This window comes from Nicotiana tomentosiformis, chromosome 12, assembly GCF_000390325.3.
Source record: "Nicotiana tomentosiformis chromosome 12, ASM39032v3, whole genome shotgun sequence".
NCBI classification, from domain to species: Eukaryota; Viridiplantae; Streptophyta; class Magnoliopsida; order Solanales; family Solanaceae; genus Nicotiana; species Nicotiana tomentosiformis.
The window spans coordinates 103194607-103217051 of record NC_090823.1 but is presented as its reverse complement, the minus strand read 5'-3'; the positions used below and the strand labels follow the sequence as shown (position 1 = coordinate 103217051).

The 22445-nt window shown below is 35.2% G+C and overlaps 3 protein-coding genes across 13 annotated transcripts; 2 read left to right on the top strand and 1 right to left on the bottom strand.

Moving 5' to 3' along the window:
• Nucleotides 1-5620: 5620 nt before the first annotated feature.
• On the bottom strand, nt 5621-10481 carry LOC104109120 (uncharacterized). Of its 3 annotated transcripts, none has more exons than XM_009618327.4 (3): nt 10065-10479; nt 7668-7880; nt 5621-6251 (listed from the first exon to the last, which is right to left on the bottom strand). In XM_009618327.4, the coding sequence occupies exons 1-3, from the start codon at nt 10395-10397 to the stop codon at nt 5904-5906; spliced, it is 894 nt and encodes a 297-aa protein (XP_009616622.1). In that variant the 5' UTR covers nt 10398-10479; the 3' UTR covers nt 5621-5903. The 3 variants fall into 3 exon arrangements, with proteins under 3 accessions (XP_009616622.1, XP_009616623.1, XP_009616624.1); XM_009618328.4 differs by having other exon boundaries at nt 7668-7829; nt 10065-10473; XM_009618329.4 differs by lacking the exon at nt 7668-7880 and having other exon boundaries at nt 10065-10481.
• LOC104109121 (serine hydroxymethyltransferase 3, chloroplastic-like) lies at nt 9984-16034 on the top strand. 9 transcript variants are annotated; one of them, XM_009618336.4, is made up of 12 exons: nt 9984-10119; nt 11140-11361; nt 12366-12561; nt 12751-12925; nt 13008-13125; nt 13219-13331; nt 13446-13568; nt 14187-14291; nt 14636-14722; nt 14802-14909; nt 15323-15395; nt 15474-16034. In XM_009618336.4, the coding sequence occupies exons 2-12, from the start codon at nt 11145-11147 to the stop codon at nt 15746-15748; spliced, it is 1590 nt and encodes a 529-aa protein (XP_009616631.1). In that variant the 5' UTR covers nt 9984-10119; nt 11140-11144; the 3' UTR covers nt 15749-16034. The 9 variants fall into 9 exon arrangements, with proteins under 9 accessions (XP_009616631.1, XP_018630722.1, XP_009616630.1 ...); XM_018775206.3 differs by having other exon boundaries at nt 9994-10119; nt 11111-11361; XM_009618335.4 differs by having other exon boundaries at nt 10107-10246.
• Nucleotides 16035-17065: 1031 nt separating this feature from the next.
• On the top strand, nt 17066-17800 carry LOC104109119 (uncharacterized protein C6G9.01c). The gene has a single exon (XM_009618326.4). It carries the CDS (start codon nt 17208-17210, stop codon nt 17598-17600), a length of 393 nt encoding a protein of 130 aa, XP_009616621.1. The 5' UTR covers nt 17066-17207; the 3' UTR covers nt 17601-17800.
• Nucleotides 17801-22445: the final 4645 nt, after the last annotated feature.

Genomic DNA, 22445 nt, shown 5'->3' with positions numbered 1-22445 from the left:
AACTTTTAATGACGGAGAAAGAGGGTATGCAGGCATCTAAGGTTGCTTTGCTCAAACGGCTTTTTCTTAGGTCACTATTTATATCTGTCCCTCTTAGCCTGGTAGGCTAAATTTGTAGGTGAAAATTGTAATTTACCGATCAATGGTAAAGGTGAAATTTTGCCGCCTGCTAACAGGGATGAATTAAAAGATTGGCCTGATAAAAAATGCTACGAATGTAGCTTATCTTTGTGCTTTTATAACATTTTTGTGATGAGTATTGGTAAAAATGATACCAGGTAGCCACTTTTAATGGTGTAGTTTAGAATATAGTCGGCGCTGTATTACAACAACAAATCCAGCGCAAAGCAGAGTCACAACACTGATTATACAGTAGAGAAAAAGCCATAAAAAAGAGACAATAACAACAAGAAGATAATAAGATAATTGAAGTAAGAAAAAATAATATAGGTAGTAATAAAAATCTAAGAACAAGAAAATACGAGAATAATACTAGAACTACTGGTATGGTAAAGGGGTACACTCGACACTCTACTAACCTTTTATCCTAATTCTTTCCCTCCAGACCTTCCTATCAAGGGTCATGTCCTCTCTGAGCTGAAGTTGTGTCATGTCCTGCCTAGTTACCTCTCCCAAATATTTCTTAGTCTTGCTTCTACCTCTCTGTAGACCCACCAAGGCCAACCTTTCACACCTTCTTACTGGTACATCTATGCATATCTCCTCTTCACATGCCCGAACCATCTCGACCTCACTTTCCGCATCTTGTCCACCAAGGAAGCCACTCACACTTTGATATCTTCATTCCTAACCTGGTCAAGTCCATGAAGCACATGCTTGAGAAAAGATGATCCGCCTAGAAAAGAAAAATCTAAAACAACTGTTGAACGATTCAACCAGGCATAACCAATTTCTAGACGACAACCATTTTGAGAACGAACTGGTTCAAATTTACCTGAGTCAGAACTTCATTTTCTTTATTATCTTCCCTTATGTAATACTCCGTTATTTTTTTTGGACTAATTTAACCTGAAATAGAACTTATGGATGGAATAACCGAACTTTTGTTTGACTTGAAGGCCAAAAACGTGGCTGACAGTATATAAGGCCATCAATAGCCTTGTAAATACCATTTACTTGATTAAGAATATATATATTGGGCCAAACTTTAGATTAAAGGAGGAAATAAGTGGGCCAACCCCACTTCTTAGTGTTCCTTACTTTACAGAGCCTTAGAATTATTTAACGGAAAAAAAAACACTTTATATTAAAGAAGGAAATAAGTGGGCCAACCCCACTTCTTAGTGTTCATTACTTTGCAGGGCCTTAGAATAGCTTAAGGGAAAAAAAATTAAACCTTATTAGCTTTGGAATCAAATTAAGAAAAATAAGAAAGACTTACTTGTGTTTGGAGGTCGCGTTAAGGATTAACAAAAAAGAACAATTGTTTGATATGTTGCTTGGGTCATTATTGTTTGAGGAGTTTGAGGATACATAATTGGCGCTAGCAGAGAGCTAGAAAGCTTGAAAATTTTGCTTGTGCAATTCAACAAATAATTAGGTATGTAGATATATAATCTTATCCTTATAGCATGCCTTGGATTACATTAGGATTAATGTGGATATCAAATTCTTTAGAATGATGACAAGAAGTAAATTGAAAGCAATTTGATAAATTCTAAACCCATTTGAGTTGCCGCCAAGTTTTTGAGATGGGGAACATGACTAGAAATATTAAATAATGGAGAAATTATTTTCATCTAGTAATGGACAAAACTTTAAGGGTAAAACGAGGAGTATTTGGAATATTATTATGGTCATAGGTTTTGGATGGTGTTATTTAAGTATGGACATGTAATATTTTTGATATTAACATATGTTTCTTCCTCTCCATAAACCAAGTGGTCAAGGATATTGTAGCAGTAAGCTTGACAGAGAAATACAAATATTTTTTTTTCACATTATGCACTGATTATATTGAGTAATTCACGATTTAGAAATTAGTTCAATTGGTGGTGAATAAAATTTGTTGAGTATGTCTTGATGATTCTAGCTTAAATATTTGTAGATCGTGAGTTGTTGAACTCCCAGGAAGTTTGAAAGGATGAATTGAAGCTAAGACTTGAGGTGAGTTGAGGTTTACTTTCCTAGTAGGGAATTCCATTAGAACCCTTGTGCTCTATATGCTAGATAAAGCTAAGTCATGTATTCTCGTGATCCAACACTCAGTTCACTTATTCTTATTCAATACGACATTATATGTGACATGAATACATGCTTGTGTGTATTACCAATTGTTATGTGTCTTTATTTGTGATATTCACATTCAGTTAAGTATTCAGTTTCAACATTAATTCATGCATCAATGTGAACACATTCAGTAGGGAGAAGTGGCCAACCTCCCCCAGTGTGAGTGTCATGATGTCAAGGTTACCTACCCCATGCTCGTAGGTGCCAACTATTTATTGGGGAGATAGGCCGACACTCCCCGTACTTGTTCCCAGATGCTCACGTACGTAGGGCCATTATGCGTAATATTTTTTAGCAAAGTTTTGTCTTATATTTTATATATATATATATATATATATATATATATATATATATATATATATATATATATATATATACTGTATATAACTCAGTTTCTATTTTAGATATCAGTTATGGATTCAATTTCTACGTTAAGTTTTAGTTTTAGCTCACAGTTTAGCGTATAGTTCAGTTTCCAGCTTATGACTTGGTTGTAAAATTTATTTGATTTTTCTGTATATGCGTTTTCTTTCTTATTTTTCCTAGAAGGTCTCGCTCTGCCTTTTTAGGAGGTAGCCTACGAGACTTACTGGGTATCCTTTGGTGGTACTTAGCCCGTTTGGGCCTGCTACATCGTGTAGCAAGTATTGAGGACGCAGGTAACGAGGCACGTGGCTAGAAGAGATATTCTAGATTCAGTTTACAGACTCCGTTGATTCATCCCAGCGGTAGTGGATCCTTTTCAGACTATTATTTATATTTTTTTTACGTTTTTTTTTATTTTCGGGGGTTGCCCCCGTAGGCTATGTATTTTAATTTTTTTTTATTCTAGAGGTTCATGACTGGTTAGTGGGTCAATATTAAAATATTTTGGGATTTATCCTTTATATATTATATTTTATCAGTCAGCTTAAAAAATACAATTTGATTAGAATTAATATTTAAGCACGTAAGTTTCTTTGCTATTGAACTTGGAGTTTGATACAAATAGTACACGATTAACTCAACGAGTGATAAGGGTTGAGTGCCAATCACGTCCAACCCAGTTTGGGGGCGTGACACCTTCCATCAAGAATGTCTTACTGCAAACTTGCAACGTATCATTTAAATTAGGGGCACGATATATTAGCACTTGGCTTTCCAATAAATTGTTTTATAGCTTTGCTTGTGCTCTTCTTTGGAATTTTGTTAATCAAAGTCCAATCTTGTGGACTTACGTTGCTTCTCTTCTATCACAATGACAAAGATATGCCCCCAAAAGATTAATCATACTATCATCTCATGTAATCTTCGTATTCAGTTCTAGCAAGGAAATGCTCACCTTTACGCTTCTAAAGAAAACAAAAGCAGACGTTTTCTTTCAGATACACAAAATTTCCGAACTGCCCTGTGTAACTAAAAGCAATATCACGTCCAGTACCCTTAAGTAGTAAGCTTGGCCCTAACAATGAGAGCACCCAGAGGCGGATCCAGGATTTTACGAGGATGGGTGCACCATTACCTGACCACCGTTTGATTTGGTCCTCTAAAATTTTACCATGAACTAACTACAACTTGACAAGTAAAGAACATTCAATATTGTTATTACAAAAACTTATCATTCCATAGGCAAATATCAATAAATAGTTTTCTTACCTCGGAGAACTATCAATGATAACATCGTTATTTATAGTTACAAATACTAAGTTCGATATATTAAAATTAAATAACTAATCAAAAAGAGAGTGGTAAATGAAAAAAGAGAGAACTTGAAATTGAAAAGATTCAAATTAATTTAAATTTCATTTTTAGAGGTTTTGAAACTCAATGATTGAACCAAAAAAGAGAATGAAGAAAACACAATCCAATAAAAATGAAATTTTAATTTAAGGATATATCAAAGGATAAACCCAAAAACAGAAGAATGCGTAGAAAAAAAATATAGAAAACAAAAATAGGACATGAGATTTGAAGGAACTGGAATTCGAACACTAGACCTAGGGATCAATGGTGCACAAATCTACCACTGCACCAAATGCTCTTTTGACCATGGGTTCCCACATGAAAAATTAAATAGTTTATCCGAAAAATACCACTGTAATACACGGTCTAGGGAGGGGAGCATTGGTTCACGTACCCCATGCCCCTCCGCGTGGATCCGCCTCTCAGAGCACCATGGCAAAATACTCATTACTAGGTTACTAGCCGAATACTCATAGTTGGTAGTTCAACTTTGTGTTTGTCACTTTTTTTATATGTAAAAGTCTTTAAACTTTGTGTTCATTTTTCAAAAGTCACTTTTCTATCTTTTATTACACAATTTATTTTACTTTGCTCTAGTTATCACAAAATTTACCTTGGCAAGATTCTATAATACTTTTACTTGAAAAGTCTGTTAGCCCTTGACATTATAAACCCCCTCTTAGTTATGTAATACCTTCTACATTATATACACAATATAATATATTTTTACCTAAGTATTTTACTTATAATTCAAGTAACTTTATATTATTTTTTTATAATATATACGTAATTAGTTTTTTCATGGTACTCTATTTGTTTAATCATATTCAATAAAATATAAAAATGATAAAAAATATTTATTTGAAATAATAAAACCATATTTATTTAACAAATGATATAATAGTTTTTTAAAGCCAGTAAAATTTTTAAATAAATTTCTCAGATATTTGTGTTTAATATTAAGTTTTTTAAAGCTTTATCTATTAATATTATTTATGTGAAAGTATTAATCTAATGTGTCAGTGTGGTAAATGTGGGTATTTTGTTTATTGAATTAACGAATATGGCTTGGCTGAAAAATCTATGAGCTTTGATTTTATAATTTTCATTAAAAATATTTCATTAGGCATGGTTAAGAAAGTTGACTTGAGATTTGTTCACAATAATGTTACTGACATTAATAATGCTACCTATATATCTTAAAAATTAACGTTAAGAAAAAATTACATGCACAAATATATTATAAAAATAATTAATAAATGAACTTTAAATTATTTTAATTATAAGTAAAATACATAGGTAAATATATATTATATAATATATATATAGAAGATATTACATAAATGGGGGATTTATAATGTCAAGGGCACGATAGACTTTTCAGGTAAAAGTTTTATAAAATCTAGTCAAAGTGACTATTGTAATAACTAGAGCATAGTAAAATAATTTTTGTGTAAGAAAAAAAAATGACTTTTAGGTAATGAACACAAAATTAAATGACTTTTACGTAACAAAAAAAAGAAAAGTGACTTTTGGGTAATGAACGTAGATGATGAATGACTACACATAAAATTTAACCCCCAAGTTTTATTCTTCGGCCTGAAGAACCAATTCTAAAGTAAAAGAAATAGAAAGGGCCATAGACCAGTGAAAATAACAGCACATCAGATGATTTTGCCATGACCAAGAGAGGATAGAGCTCATCAACCCTGATACATTTATATTCTTAGATTGGTTTAGACTTTAGACATAGCAACAAAAAGATTACTATACAGGAAGAGACAGGTGCATTTGGGGGGGGGGGGGGGGTTACATAGTTGACCAGAGTACCCTGTCCAGATTAGTCCTCCACAGAACACTAGAACAAGAAGGACGAAAAACAACACAACCAGGGAGAGTTGCTTTGATTTGTTTACAATACGTATCATTGGTTAGAGAGCAGCATTTTCATCAGCTGGGGCTGAGTCAACCGTAACTGACTTCTTTGTAAGAGACCTGGGAATGTCAAGGTCATCTTGCACGCAACGTTGCTGCGGGTGGGACAAGAGTGTACACATATGACGGAACAAGACACGAGTAAGCCCCTGACCACTCTCAAATATGTAACCTTCATATTCGCTGACATGTTCAAGGGCCTCCACGAGGGCATCATACACCTTTTGAGGGCAATTGTCAGGTCCAGGCTTGTCATGAAGGTAAACTACGTCCAAAGTGAAGAGTTTTTGGGTAGCAGGCCATTGATGCTGTGGTGGTATAGATGACCTACAATATAGAAGTATCTGCATAATAATGAGAAAAGAACATGTTAACACTTTCTGGTAACTAGTTGTATAGAATGAGAATTAAATTTGCAAGCATCGGATGCTTTACGAAAATGTTCATTCAGAAGAAAGCATTTAGTGGAATGGTTCAAACTCTGTAAATATTAGATAGACCAAAGAAAATGAGAACGACCAAATGTCACGAAGGTAAACACCTCTTTAGATGCCACAAGACACAGAAAATGTAGATCCATGACCAGCCAGAGAAAGAAAGATCTTGTAGGCACTCTAAAGACCAAGTATTCAAAATATTCGTAAAGCATCCATACACAGGCTTTTGAAGTAATTTCAGACATTCTGTCACTGAACTATGCAGTACTTCTAACTTTTGCTATAGTAACCGACATATTAGTATCCGCATGTGGCGTGTTAGCAATTACCATAGACATGAAAGAATAGAAGAACCTGCACACACAACTCAACTGTACACTTAACACGCAAGCACTAGCCATTGATCAAATTATCTAAAGGAAATTACTTTTGGGTTACACTGTAGTAGTTAGGATTTCTTGTATAAAGCCGAAGGAGGTGACAGCTGGTGATTATGCTTGCAGTATGACCTTTGATGCAAGTTAAGACTTCTCTAAAGGAAGTAAAAGATATTTCTATGCATATAGACACCTGAATCTACGTCAGCTGCATCCTTCATTTGACTTGACAAACCCTATATGTTATCCTTGTCAGATGGAGCTCACACCCAACTAACACCAATCTGAACTGCTGTAACCTTAATAAATTCATGTGATTTCAAGAAATTTACCTTCCCTTCTTCTCTAGCTTTTCTGCATACTGTCCCTCATGATTAGCAACTACCTAAAACCCACTATCATATTTGAAAAGTTTACTTTACTTCAAGCTTCTGAAGAGCTCTTAGTTCATAACACCCCTGTTTGCCAAAGGATAATAAACTCCTGTTTAGTAGTATTATCACCCTACTTTGACCAATGTGTTGTCTCTAAATTACAAGGATCCAATTTGAAAGTAATTTATGCAAAAGAATGCTTCACAACCATAATTCACTCCAACAGGTAGTTGACAACTACAGGGTAACTCCTATAACATTACTTTTTTTCTTTTCTATACCATTACTTATTGCTTCAACAGTTTCAACTACATGACGAAGCAAAGCCATTTTTCTTGAATTGACTAAAAGCTAAGAAATAATTCTACAGAATATAACACATTGGTTCATTACATCAGACCAAAAATGAGTAGCTGATTTACCAAGCGTGTCATTCATATGCAAAGTAGCCTCTATGAATTTCTTGGCAAACCAAATGTTAACTTTCTCCAATATCAAAGGTTAAGCAACAGATGCCGCAAAGCAAATAAAATGCAAAGACAAATTTTGGTGATTGCTAATCACATCCTTACCACCCTGAGTATCCGATTTTGTGCACGTGACTTTTTGGCGTCATGAGCTGCCACCCGAAATAGTTGAGTAAGGTCTGCATGGCCACAAGGTGAATCGACTGCTGTGATACCCCGACATGCAGAAATTGCCGAGTCAATGTCACTAGTAAACTCTTTCCGAACCTTCACGAATAGAAAATTGAGAAGATGATTCCAATTCAATTCTACAGCCACCTAACTTTCCCCACCAGTAAAATGGAACAGGAAGGAGATACGGAGATGAAAACATAACTTAAGCAAATCCATAAAAGTTTTAATGAAATTTTACTATAATAAAAACATAAAAATGTTGCAGAACAGGTATTTGGGAAGCCATCAATAAAAGCTAACATAATTCCGCAGTACTGTTAGAAAGTCATACATCAAATAATACATCACAGTAGCAAAGGGGAAAAATGAGAAGAAAGTGCATCAAAGTTAAGGAGATATTCAACAATCATTCACACTCTTTTACAAACTTCCTCATACTAATTTTTCATACTAAGAAGCAAGTATTCCTATCAGTGACAGCAATATGTTCTAAGCTTGCAGTAATTAAGTTTGACAAGTTGTAAACAATAAGGAAAGAATGAGCATTACATAGTTTTTAACCAAAACGCTAATGTTAAAACTTATTCGATATGTTTGTATGAGAAATTAAAAAGTAATGTCAACTCCTGGCTAGTGAAAATTTTACTTAATCAAGCTACGGTAACTGGTAATCTTCCATCAAATGCCACATATAAGAAACAAAAAACAAGCTTAGTATAGTCCACCAATTGAACCAGAGTAAAAGCGAATGTGATAACATGAATTAATTTTCCTTCTTATCCTTTTTTCTTTTTCGGGATAGGTAAGCAAAATTTTATTAATCAGCAGCACTGCGATGGTCTTGCAACAGGAGCATTACAAAAATCCAGTAGTCTGGTCAGAGGCAGAGACACAAGCCAAACTACGGGTTCGATCGAACCCAATAGTTTTTGCTCAAACAGTGTATTTGGTGTTTAGAATGCATTAAATATGTACAGATATTAAATTTAGAATCCATTCACTAACACTTGAAGTCGTTGCTCTAAAATTCAGAACCCATAAGGTTGAAATTCTGGCTCCGCCTCTGAGCCTAGTCAGCAAGGTCACCGAGAAAGTCTATCAAGTATTAACATAATTGTATCATATACATTTTGCGTTTTACAACAACAAGACAAAGGAAATACTATTGCAGTTCAGCTTGTGAATGTTCTCCTTGCTCTTTGATTGGAAATATCATAATTGCCTCGTATTAAGCCACAACAAAGAAAAAGGCCTGTCCAATTACTTTAATTTTTTTGAAAAAGAACAAGTATCACTATGGAAAGATAGCAAAATCAAAATATTCAACAATTGCATATGAGTATCTGGCATTCTAATATATTATGAGCATTACCTAAGTCAAAGTTCAACCAGCAATCTATTAGCACCACGAAATTATTACTCCCTCCATCCCAATGTTGTTTGACTGGGGACACAACTTTTATTAAGAAAGAAAAACAAGACTTTTATAATTTGTGATCTAAAACAAGTTATAATATTTGTGACCTAAAACAAGTTATAATATTTGTGTGATTATATATCATGTTATTAAGGGAAAAATGTATAAAGTTAAATTATTTCAAAATATAGAAATATATCATGCTTTTTAGGAAATTCTTAAAAAGAAAAGAGTATCACATAACTCACGGAGGAGAGTTCTACAAAAGAAAATAAAGAGAAAATAGTGAGATATTTAAATTTATTTAAACTGTTTCTGAATATAGAAATGTATTATTCTTGAAATAGATAGTATTCGTTAAGAGTAATTGGAAAACTTAAAGTTAAATTAATTTTAAATATAGAAATATAGTACTCCATCCGCATATGAGGTTATTTGACTCGGCACGCACGGACGTATGTAGCCTATAGGTGACGGGTTCAACTGAACCATAACTTTCGACGCGGAGCATAAATTTATGTGTAAAATCTACTAAAATTGCAACAAATAGTAAATTTGAACCCATAACTTTAAAAATATAATGAGTTCAATACTAAAAATTTCTGAACTCATAGCGTTTAAATCTTGAATCCGCTTATGTCGGCACGAATTAAGGAAAAAAAATCGTGCTAAAAACTTAAGAGGCAATAGTTATAAAGTTGGTAAAATAAAATTTTTAAAGTTAAATTATTTTTGAATATAGAAATGTGAATATATATATATTTTTTATATGCAATAATAAGGAAAGTGTGTTATATAAATTTAAGAGGAGTACTTACCATTTCTGAGACATACTAAAAAGTAATTTATGAGGTGACTGCTAGGAAGGATGGTGATGGAGTAAGAAAGAGAGATTCGAAGAAAGAGGATACCCAAAAAGCGGATTTGCCAAGAGCAGCAAAAGCGAAACGGTGATCTGGGTTAATGGTAAGCTTAGCGTTGATAAAGAGAATGATGGCTTGCTTAATGGAGTCTAATCTGCTATAAGGTCGCCCACCCGCAACCGAAACCTTCATTTCAACCAGTGATTCGCTGTCTACATCTACACACAATAGTATGTCTTCGCTTGCTAATCGACTTGGTTGTAGAGTGTAACGATTTGAGCCCTGTCCTTCTACTCCCTCCATTTTCCCCTCTGTCCTCAACACTCTCTCTGTTTCCTTCGGGTTTTTCTTTTGGGGGATTTTGTGTTTCGCTTCTTCCATATCAACTTTACTAATATTTAGTTATATGCACCGATAGTCTTTAATCTCGAAAAAACTATAAGTGTTATTGGAACAAAGGGAATAACCTTTTTACATAGACTCAGATTTTGAAATTTGTGATATTTTATGTAATTATAAAAATATGTAATTAATAATAAAATAAAAAAGTAAACGTAATATTTGTAGGGACAGAGCAAATTACAACGTAAAATGGATTTCTCCAATACGTGGTTAGTTTGTTTAAATACACTGAATTCTTTCGGAAAGTATACGGACCATTAGACCATGGTCACAGAACCTGTTTTTAAGAAATTCCAATATTCGGCGCGCGCTTTTCCATATACGCTGTAACTGAGCTAGGGTTTATCTTCTCTTCTCCTTTAGCTTATAAAACTACTTTATATTTATACTAGGTAAGAAACACAGAGCACCGCAACAGAACCTGAATATCTATATCTGATAGGGTAAAAAAAACCTTATCTGTGCAGCAATTTTTTGAACTTCGAATTGTGAGTTCCTGTATTGACTTTTTAAATAATTTACAAAATTTGAATTATTTGAATGTTTTCTCATCATTTTTTATGATTATTTTTTTGTTTATTAGTTATTAAAAATGAAAAGCCTTTTCTTTTTGTTGATAAAAGCAGACTAAGAGTGTTTGCATCAAATTTGCTGTTTTTGAAGTAATTTAACTTATCTTAATTAAGTTGCAGGATTTAATGAAGTTTTAGTCTTGCTACAGTATATATGGAGGCTTGCTGTGGAGCTGCAGTGATGGGTTCTTTTATTCAGCAACCTGTGTGGGTTAAAGGATCAGCTTTTCCTTTAAAAGGTGAAATGATAAAATTAAATGGGATGGTTAAATTATGCTCTGTTAAGCCTTGCGGAGCCTCTCAACTTGAAGGGAGCTTGGTCACAGGAAGGCGTCCTTCTTCTGTTTCTGTTCCTATCCCAGAAATGGCAGGTAATTTTCAAACTTTTGTTTTTGCTTTTTCTTGGCTCCAGTTTGTGTTTTAGTATTTGTATTTGATTCATTTGAAGGGGTTACATCTCATAATCTCATGAATAAACTGTGGTTCTATCTTTATTCTTTGTTTATTCCTATCTTTAGTTATGTATGAAGAGGATTAAGAAGGTAACCCGGTGCACTAACTATTGTGTGCAACCTTACTGTGCTATTTCTGCAAGGGACTGTTTTCACGTCTTGAACCTGTGACCTCCTGGTCAAACTACGACAACTCTTACCATTGCACCAAGGCTCCCTTTCATATATATTTTGGATAGTTAGTGCAAAATTGATGTTATCTTGATATATGTTTTTGTCTAGTTGCCTATGTTTTGTGCTCCTATATCATGCTGGCAGTATAAAGATGGTTTTTTTAGATTTTTGTCTAAATTTGAATTATATTATACTCTAAACCAGATTAGCTAATTCACACGTTAAAAGATTAGATATTTAACTGCTATATATGCTAGAAGCGCTTGAATCAATTATATAAAGGACTTATTGTTTTGACTTCTATTCATGTGTTTATACCTACTTCTGTAGGGAATGCTCTTTTTCTTCCATCAGCCTTTTGGTCTTATAATGTTTATGAAATCAACCCAGGGTAATGACATTATTGGCATTTGGCAGAACTCAAAAGTTATAAAACAACAACTATGCCTCAATCCCAAACAAGTTGGGGTTAGCTAAATTATTTCATGTTTGTCATGCATTTCTTTGTGGACGAATATGAATGCAATTTTTGTAATTTGGAATCTCTCCATAGTTCTTGTAATTGCATTATTTTTCCTTCCTTTTCCTTCCTATGTTAGTTCGTAGTAATCAAGCCACTTCTTGGTGCTTTCATTCCCTTATTCCAGCGGTATATCATAGTTGAAGTTGATGAATTGGAATTGTGGCTCCTTCTTCTTATAGCTTATTCGTTTACTCTGTTACTTAAAGTTGGCCACTGTACTTTCTAGGTGCTGGGAGCAGCTTTATAGACTATGAATTGGCTGAAGCTGATCCTGAAGTTCGTGGTATTATTGACAAAGAGAAGGAACGCCAATTTCGGAGCTTAGAGCTTATTGCCTCTGAGAATTTCACATCTCGAGCAGTGATGGAGGCAGTGGGTTCTTGCCTTACAAACAAATACTCCGAAGGACTACCAGGCAAAAGGTGAATTTTATCCCTACCAAAAAAAAGCATCATTGTTTTTTCTTTATTATTTATTTTTTGTGTGGTATGTTTATTTGATGCGAAACATGAATCCCTTCATGGTAGTGAACCCATTTTTTCTTCTTTTATGTAGCTTCTTTAACAATGTCCATCCTCTGTTTTCGTAAATAAATTCCTTTTTCATCTCAGATATTATGGTGGAAACGAGTACATTGACGAGTTAGAAATACTCTGTCAAGAGAGGGCTTTGGCAGCCTTTAACTTAGATGGAAAACAGTGGGGTGTCAATGTTCAACCACTATCTGGCTCTCCAGCAAATTTTGAAGTTTATACAGCAATTCTTAATCCACATGACCGGATCATGGTTAGTTGTAAGCAGCCTCTTCCTTTGGTCTTATAGATTTGCGTGGATTGATATTTATCATTTTTCATTGTAATTCACTTAGGGATTGGACTTACCTCATGGAGGTCATTTGTCCCATGGATTTATGACTCCTAAAAGACGAGTTTCAGGCACATCTATTTACTTTGAATCCATGCCTTATCGGCTTGATGAATCTTCAGGTACTGCATGCCTATATTAAATTCTTAATAGATGAATTTAGACTCTTAACTAGAGTTGTCATTCAATAGGAAGTTCTTTTTGACTTTAAACAGGACTTGTTGATTATGAAATGCTTGAGAAAACGGCAATCCTTTTTCGGCCAAAACTTATTATTGCCGGTGCTAGTGCATATCCCCGAGATTTTGATTATCCTCGTATGAGAAAGGTATATATTGTTTGGAGTTTGCTAGTTGGAGTTACTGCTCCGCTATGATAATTTCTCCCTGTTGATATTTTTGTTTTCTGCATCTAATTATTTCTTTTGTGACACGTACCGAAGATAGCAGATGCTGTTGGAGCCTTTCTCATGATGGATATGGCTCACATTAGTGGGCTTGTTGCCACCTCTGTAGTTGCTAATCCATTTGAATACTGTGACATTGTTACAACGACTACTCACAAGGTATGATTTATATTTTCTTCCTAATGGAGTTCTGTCCAGTAGCCATCCAAGCCCCTTCCACCACTCAAAAAGACAATTTTAATAAACCACAGAAAAGACAAACAGAAACTTATGAAATACAAAAATAATCTTTTCTAGTTTTATTTTCACTGCCCTGATTAACATGGCCATTCATCTCTGTCCAGATTCAAGTAATTAAGCTGATCCTCTGTTCCAAGAACATATGAATTCTGTCATTTTTTCAAATTTCCGGAGCTAAGAGGACTTTCAGTAATTTGTGGGAATAAGATAAGATGATCTCAGTTAGAACTTAAAATTCTCTTATAGTTTTCATAGTTTTTATTGGGGCTGTCAAATTGTTGTTACTGTTGGAAATGGGCTGAAATGCTCAGACCAGCTGCCTGAGGAATGTGGGTTACATCATGCAGTGTAAAGTTAAATTATAGATTTACATATTTTCTAAACCTAGTAGGTCTTCATTGGAAAAGGTAACATACTTAAAAGACTACCTACTTCATCCATAAACTCTAATATTCTGTGGGTTTAGAAAGCTTTTCATTGTGTTGTTGGAGTATTTTTCTTGATAAAAATGGCCCTAAGTTGCACTACTTTGTTCAGTCTCTGAGAGGTCCTAGAGGAGGAATGATATTCTTCAAGAAAGATCCCATTCTAGGTGTTGATTTGGAAACTGCCATCAACAATGCTGTTTTTCCTGGGTTGCAGGTCAGTTTTGTCTTCTATCAACAGTATGTTTTTATTTTTGGTAACTTTGAAATCCCCGAGGGCCAGTAGGGCACCGTTTAAAACTCGATCGATAATGGGCTTGCCTCTCTACCCTTCTCCACTTAAATACCAGGCGTTTGTCTGTGGCAAGGCTTGAACCTGTGACGTGCGCCTAATCCACACATCACATGCTGCGCAGCCATGGGCATCGTACACTATTTTACTTCACATTTTGTCTTTAGTTCCCTTGATTGTTAAAACCTACCAATGCCATTTTGACCTTTTGGATATGTTAATATAATGTGGATGAGTTTGACTAGCAATAGCATTGCTTGTCTTCACAGGGTGGCCCGCATAATCACACAATTGGAGGATTAGCTGTTTGCTTGAAGTATGCCAAATCACCTGATTTCAAGGCTTATCAGCACAAGGCATGCATATTCCTGTCTTTTCACTAGATTGTGGCCATTTATGCGGGAAATATAATTCATATGCTGTTTATGCTTCCAGGTGGTCTCTAACTGTAGAGCTCTTGCAAGCCGGTTAACGGAGTTGGGGTACAAGCTGGTTTCTGGAGGAACTGACAATCATTTGGTTCTAGTGGATCTCAGGCCCTTAGTAAGTTCTGCATTTTGCACTGTTTCTTGTCCAGTTATCTTTTCAACAGAAATATTAACTAGGACATGCGAAGATACTGGTATCTCAATAGTGGTGAATGTACTACTAAACTATAAGCACCATCGCCTACTGTTTTGTTGATTACCTCTTGAAGAATTTTTTTCGAAATTTGGTAGTTAGAGGGTAACTGAAATGGATGCATACGTAATTGTTAAAATATTGAATTATATAAAGAATGATTATTTGGCTGATTAGTGTTTCCATATGAAATAGTTAAGATGGTTAGGTAAGCTCTATAAAGGATCCTTCTGCCTTTTATGTGTTAATATATGTTTATTACCAGCTACAAGCACCAAGATACAACCAACCTTTTCTTATAAACTTCGATTAACCAGTCTGCATTTGTCAATTAGGGTACTGATGGTGCTAGAGTGGAGAAAATACTTGACATGGCATCAATCACGCTCAATAAGAATTCAGTACCCGGTAAGTATAGTAGCTTAACCATTGCTATTTGTTATTGCCACTTATTATCTTGTCCTTATACCATCAATGAAACTGTAGGTGATAAAAGTGCACTAGTGCCTGGTGGTATACGCATAGGTTCACCTGCAATGACCACTCGAGGTTTCTCTGAGAAGGAATTTGTAACAGTTGCAGACTTCATTAATGAGGGTGTGCAGATAACTCTTGAGGCCAAGAAGTTAGTCTCTGGTTCAAAGCTTCAAGATTTCTTGAAGTTTGTTACTTCACCGGAGTTCCCTTTGATCGATAAGGTGTTAAATTTGCAAAGAAGAGTTGAAGCTTTGACAACCCAATACCCATTGCCCGGCTTGTGAAGAAACATTTGGGGAGACTCAATTGCTTCCAATAGCAAACTGGTCCCAAAAACTGTATAACAGGCAAACATTTTGCCATTTCTTAATGTGGGGTAATGTCATGACTGATATGTATAATAGTTTTGCCTTAAGATAATCAGTTCCTGTTGTCTTGGAAAATAAAGTGGTTTATCGAACTGTTGTACCCCTTCTTTTGGGATTTAAAAAAGGAAAATCTGAGAATAGCAGGATATCATCAGGTTGCAATGCACCTGAATAGTTATGTTATTCTGGTTCAATTTGATTATACTGAACTGTAAAGATATAGAATGCTTTGTAAATGTGCATGTAGTTATGTCATCTTGCTTATGTATTCCTCAGCAGGAGTGCAGGGCCTTTTGAAAATTTATGTGATCACTATTTTCTTAAAAGATACTTTTTCAATGTGAAAAGTTTAAAATAGAGATTTTGGGTATTGCTAGGAGACTTCCATCAAATAAGGTTTGACTTTCAACTTTAAAAGCAAAGTTTATGATAGCAATTCTTTTCAAAGACACTAATAAGCTGTACTTGTTTGATGTTATATGAAATAAGGGGAGATGATCCTCGTTAAGAAACAGATGAAAATCGGCATGGACTTGATTGTCTGAGTGTAGAACACTTTAAAAGAAAAAAGTAATCATCTATGAAATTAATCCAGAATAATATATACAGCGGCATATTAGATTTTCCCCCCTTTCTAATTCATTTGGGATTAGCTCATGTCCTTAAACAATGTAACATGGTTACACACACTCCTTGTATTATGTAAAAACTTTCTTTGTTCCAATTTGTTTGAGATTTATTTATTAGTCTATTATAAAAAGAATGACATATTTATATATTTAAAAATAATTAATTTTAAATTTTTTATTTTATTTTAAATAAGAAATTTTTATGATTACATAAATATTATAATATGTTTATACCATAAATTTTTAAAGTTTTATAAATAGGGGCGGAGCTATTGTATAGGGTACGGGTTCGGCCGAACTAGTTACTTTGGTTCAAACTCTGTATTTGTCTAAAGAGATTTATTTTGTATAAATTATTAATTTAGAATATCAAAACTGATTAGAATCTATAACCTATAAACATCAAATCTTGACATCTATTTATAGACATAAGTATTATACTGTGTTTATGAGCAAAAGTTTTAAAACTATTACTCTCTTTTTTAAACTTAGCCACGAATCAAACAATATGAAACAAATTAGAAGAGTGGAAGTAGAAATTTAGATTTGAACAAATACTACCAATTACGTTAACTTTAAAAAAGTTTTAAAATCGAAGAGGGACATAGGGTACCTATATGTGGGCCGTGCATTAGAAGCTAGGGTTTAAGATAGAAAGAAGAACACACTCGCAATAAATCACAGGTAAATTCTTCACGATTTGCTGAATAGGAAACCCTACATTTCCATAATTTTTGTAGCTAAGGATGCCAAAAAAGAGTAATTCTAAGAAGCCTAAACCAGTGGATGCAACAGCAAGTCCTGTTGTAGAAAAGTTGAAACCAACTCCTTCTTCTAAACCAAAAAAATCAGGCAATGAAATCGACGAAATATTTGCTGGAAAAAAGAGGAAGAAACCGGAACAACTAGAAAAATCAAAATCAAGCGGAGATTCCATTACAGAGCCAAAAAAGCTGAAGAAAAGCAAAGATAAAAGTAGTAATAGTAGAGTTCCTAACGTGTTATCTGAGCCGCCACGTCGACAGAGGAAAAAGACGGCGGATGGGTTAACGATATACACGGAAGAGGAGTTGGGTTTGGGAAAGTCCGATGGTGGAGGTACCTCACTTTGCCCATTTGATTGTGACTGTTGTTTTTAGTGAATTCTGCTGGAATCATTTAAATTAAATGAACTATCAGTTTGTAGTGAAGTTATATAGTTTAGGATGGAATTTTGTTCTCTTTGGCTGACTAGCGTACAATTTTTCTGGAATGTATGAGAAATTTTATGTTTAGACTTAAAATAGTTAGTCTGCTGGTGCATTATCAACAGTCAATTTACACACAACTTTGTATCGAACGAGTGCATCATGGTTATGTGTATTCGTGGAATTGTTCAAAATACACTAAAAGTTGACAAAAAACCGAATGTACCTGGCTCATATAACATAGATAAGGGGAATACTGCTTTGAGTTTTTCATTTGTTGTTTCTAGTGCAAATGGATGTACTTGTGGTTTTCCCTTTCTGCATTAGAGGTTGCACCAAGATGGGCTTCATATATATATAATCAGCACTGGTCATAACTTTGCAAAAGTCAGAGACGATCTCATGTAAGATGGTATGCTAGCAAAGGCATCAGAGGAGATAGGTAGACCTGTATAAGTACAATGAATTGTTCTTTACTGTAAACACTTGTGGTTGATGGGTGGCAGGGGTGGATGTAGCAATATGGGGACGGGTTCAATTGAACCTATAACTTTCGATACGGAGCATAAATTTATATGTAAAAATTCGCTAGAACTGCAACAAATAGTGTATGAACCCATAATTTAAAAAATATAATGGCTTCAATGCTTATAACTTTAAAGATTGAACCCATAGAGTTTAAATCCTGGATTCGCCTATTGGATGGACAAGCTAACGAAGCTTGCCTATAAACATCAGTATTAGGTCCCCATTCTTAGTGTAGGAAGTGCTTTTTTGGTGTTACCCAAGCATTGCGACAATCAGGATAAGCCCATATGGATCATTGCATGGGTCCATGTGAGGTAGTATCTCATTATTTGATGATCTGATGAAGTCATGAAGATGGTTCATCGTCCGGGGAAGGTGGAAGTTTGTTGGAGTTTGGAGCCACAGATCTGGCCAATATTTCCAGCACCATGTTACAAAGATGAACCCTCTTCATGTAGTTTTTTCTAATGCAGCATTTTAGGAATACGGTCTTTGATCTGAAGAAAGAAAGGGTCCAAACATGACAAGAAGAAAAGAATTGAAAGGAGAAAAATTAATGGGCTGGGAGCAAAACTAGCAAGTTGAAGGCTCGAGAATGGTGCAGGCAGCATACTGATGGCAAGCAGAACAATCTGGGAAGGCAGACAGAATGGCGCGTAATAGTATAATGGAGGGAAAGCTGGAATTTTTGTCGGAATCACCAGTGACAGTGAGGAGAGGGAGGAGGGACTGTGCAGCTGGAAAGAGGAGAGAAAATAAGGCTGTTGTGAAAAACCTAACCTACAATTGTGAATTGTGGGATTGTATTAATCACAGTGAGAGGGATAAAGTCAAAAATTAACCTAAACATGTAAAAAGTATATTATATAACACTATGAGCATCACAGCTTTTTTTTTGTCCATTTGGTAAAGTAGATGCTTTCTTCTTTATATAGCTGAAAAACTCATCTAGCCGGTTTACTCAGCTTTTGTTTTACCACCTAACTCATCTTCCAAGCCTAGAAGAGAGAAGTGAGCTCAACTATGCAGAAAACCTTGCCAGACTTTCAAGTCTCCTGTAAATTCTATAAACTTAAAAGTGTCTCATGAGACAGCACCTCAGTCTTGGATTAACTCAGCTGCTGTTTCGTCCGAACTTGGTTTCTCTCGATAATATTAGAATGAATAGCTTATATAGCCTAGTCTTATTTTATATTTTTGACTTGCATGTTGTACCTTATATTTGGAAATCTGCTCTGCGCAATCAAATTGCCCGATTGTGTGAAAAACTAGTTACGTTTTCTTTCAACTAAACTCAAAATTAGCTCAATCCACCTAACTTTTATTGCATTTGAATTGTTCTTCCAAGCGCCAAAGCATAGAAGCAACACAGGTTATTTAGAATTTTAGCTTGCAGTCCGGTTCTCGTGAATAAAATTTGCCTGATGAGTGGTTGATGCTTGTTTGATCTGGGAGACTTAATTGTACACTTTAGTGTTAAGGAATTCCAGACCTGCTGAGAAAATCATTGTCATATATACTCTCTGAAGTTGATGGAAATGGATGGCTATTCTTACGCAAAAACAGTGAGCAGTAGTTCTGTGCTGCTTCCCCTTGTGTTGTTCCTACAGTAATCGCTATGTTCTTTCACTTGAATGTTTCCTGCTGTTGTGCAGATTAATTAATGCAGCTCACACACATGGGAAAATAGCACCTCTTTTGACACTAAACTGTTTCAGGCCTGCAATTTTTCTTTTAATTGATGTTACGACTACAATCTCCCGCAACTTAGGAAAGCACAATGTCCATAATTGACTAATCCAGGGATAATGATAACAGACGAGCACCTAAGGGTGTGACTTAGTGGTCAATGAAGTGAGTTGAAAATCATGAGGTCTCAAGTTCAAATACCAGCGGAAGCAAAAATACTAGGTAATTTCTTCTTATATGTCCAAAACTTTGGTGGATCGAGTTACTCGGTACCTGTGTTGGTGAGAGATAAAATTAGTCGAGGCGTGTGCAAGTTGGATCGGACATTGCGGTTATTAAAAAAACAACTGACAATGATGCACAATAACAATGATGATGATGATGATGTGCACTAAGACAATACTACTTCCTCTGTTCCAGTTTATGTGAACCTGGGCACGAATTTAAGAAAAAATGAAGACTTTTGGAATTTGTGGTCCTAAACAATTCAAAAGGGGGTCCAGAGTATTTGTGTGGTTATAAAATCTTTCTCATTAAGGGTAGAATTATAAGTTTGAGCAAAATTATTTCCGAATTTAGAAAGGAGTCATTCTTTTTGGAACGGACCAAAAAGGAAATAGGTTCACATAAACTGGAACGGAGGTAATATTTCTTATTAGTCATTTTTACACGGTAGGACCTTTTTAAAGAGTTATTAATATAAATGACATTACTATTTTGGTTTATTCCAAAAAAGCATATTTATTTACAATTATGGCATCTTTTGAAAACCACATACGTTTAATTGCCATCAAGTTTTAAAATATCCACTAATTAAGGGATCACTATTAAGGGTTGGATTGCCAACAAGTTTTTTCTTTTTGTCCATTTGCCCCTCTTAACGTGGTACTCAAACTACTTAAATACTACTTACCTAAGGCAATACTTTGTTGTTCGAATATGTAAACCTACAAACTTTATGCTAATGAAACAAACGTAAATTAAATAGATCCAGCAGCCAGCACGGTATCGTTTTATCCACACTTGGATTTCCCAAACTTCTTGTGTCGCTTATTACACCAGTAGTAGCCCTGGGGGGCGATCAAGCTTTCCATACGTAATGGCAGATATATATTCGGTCGGTGTACGAACACGAATACAGTATTATTCTTAGAATTGTACAGAACAACTTGATCTTTGTTTGCCATCATAATTACGTATTTACTTCGAAATTCCTTATGAAATATAAGGATGTCCATGATTCCCTTTTTCCGTACTCCTTCATGATCAATATCTCATTACCCTCATCACGTGCCAAGCAAGTTACGGAAAGGCATTTATTTAAAACTCCTAAACCAACAATAAACTTAGGTGGACAAGGCTCTTGAAACGTATGAAATGTCATGGGCGGCTTTCCAGCCATGCCCGTGACCCCTTGGACGTGCCTCATGGCGTCGTGGCAAGCCTCCCAACGCCTAGTTTCATGGATGGTCCCGTGGTCTTGGCCGCGCCAAGTGACAAGTGCGCCTGTGCCTATATCGCCCCACCGATAGCCCTCGCCAGCGCCCAACCGCAGGAAGATCAGATGCCAACAGCGTCGCACGCACAGACTTTGATGCTAAAGGCAATATTGCTGCCAATAGACCTGCTTCTACCTTGTAGAAATCTAAATTTTTTTCATTGTAAATATAGAGTAGTTTTACTTCCTGTATTTCCATTATGTTTCTCTAGCTTAATTAGGCCAAGTCCTCTAACTTTGGTTTATTTTTTTTAAGCATTATTAGGGGATCAAGCAATCAAACTTCCTAACAAGCAACCAATTCTCTATATTGGTGTCTCTCCCCCTCGACACCGTGTTGCTTTTCTGTAATAGCTTTCGTTAATGCAATCAAGCTTTCTTTCATTCTCATTCTCTTTTTATTCTCTCAATTGCTCTTGATATTGATTTTCCTGTACGACATTGTCAATCTCGTCTAGCTTACGGAGGGTACCCCAGTTGGTGGATAGTAACTGCACGGACATCGGTTGCTTAGCCTTGCGTTGCCCTTCCAAGGAATCTCAAGAAGGCACCGCGTAACATAAAGCATCAAAATAAATTAATTCGTTACGAGGAGGTGAATCCCTCAAATCCCAGTATTTACTACATTTCAATTGAGGTTAGTACAATTTTTTTTGTCTAGGTAGCATTACTTTAAATAACGTTTCTTGACACCTACCATATAGTGAAGTTGTCCGTGCAAAGCAATGGCACCACGGACCAAAGGGATATAATACGAGACATCCAACTTTCTTCACTCTTTGCCTTTAAGACTTGCAATTATAACATATTTATAATCAATATACACTGAGTATATAAAAAATATTGGCTTGTAACCATTCTTAGAGGAGTCAAAACAAAGTCCCCGAGCATAATATTGCCTTCTCTTGTTAAATCATCGAGCTCAAGCAACTTAGAACAAAATCTTGTAGTAGGATTCCACAAGAATATATTCTCTTCCACCTTTATTAGTAGGAGATCGACTATGACAAGAACCTTTCAACAAATTACAACCCAATGTGAAGCGTGGAATAGACTTGCATGCCATCCTTGTTGAGTGGCCT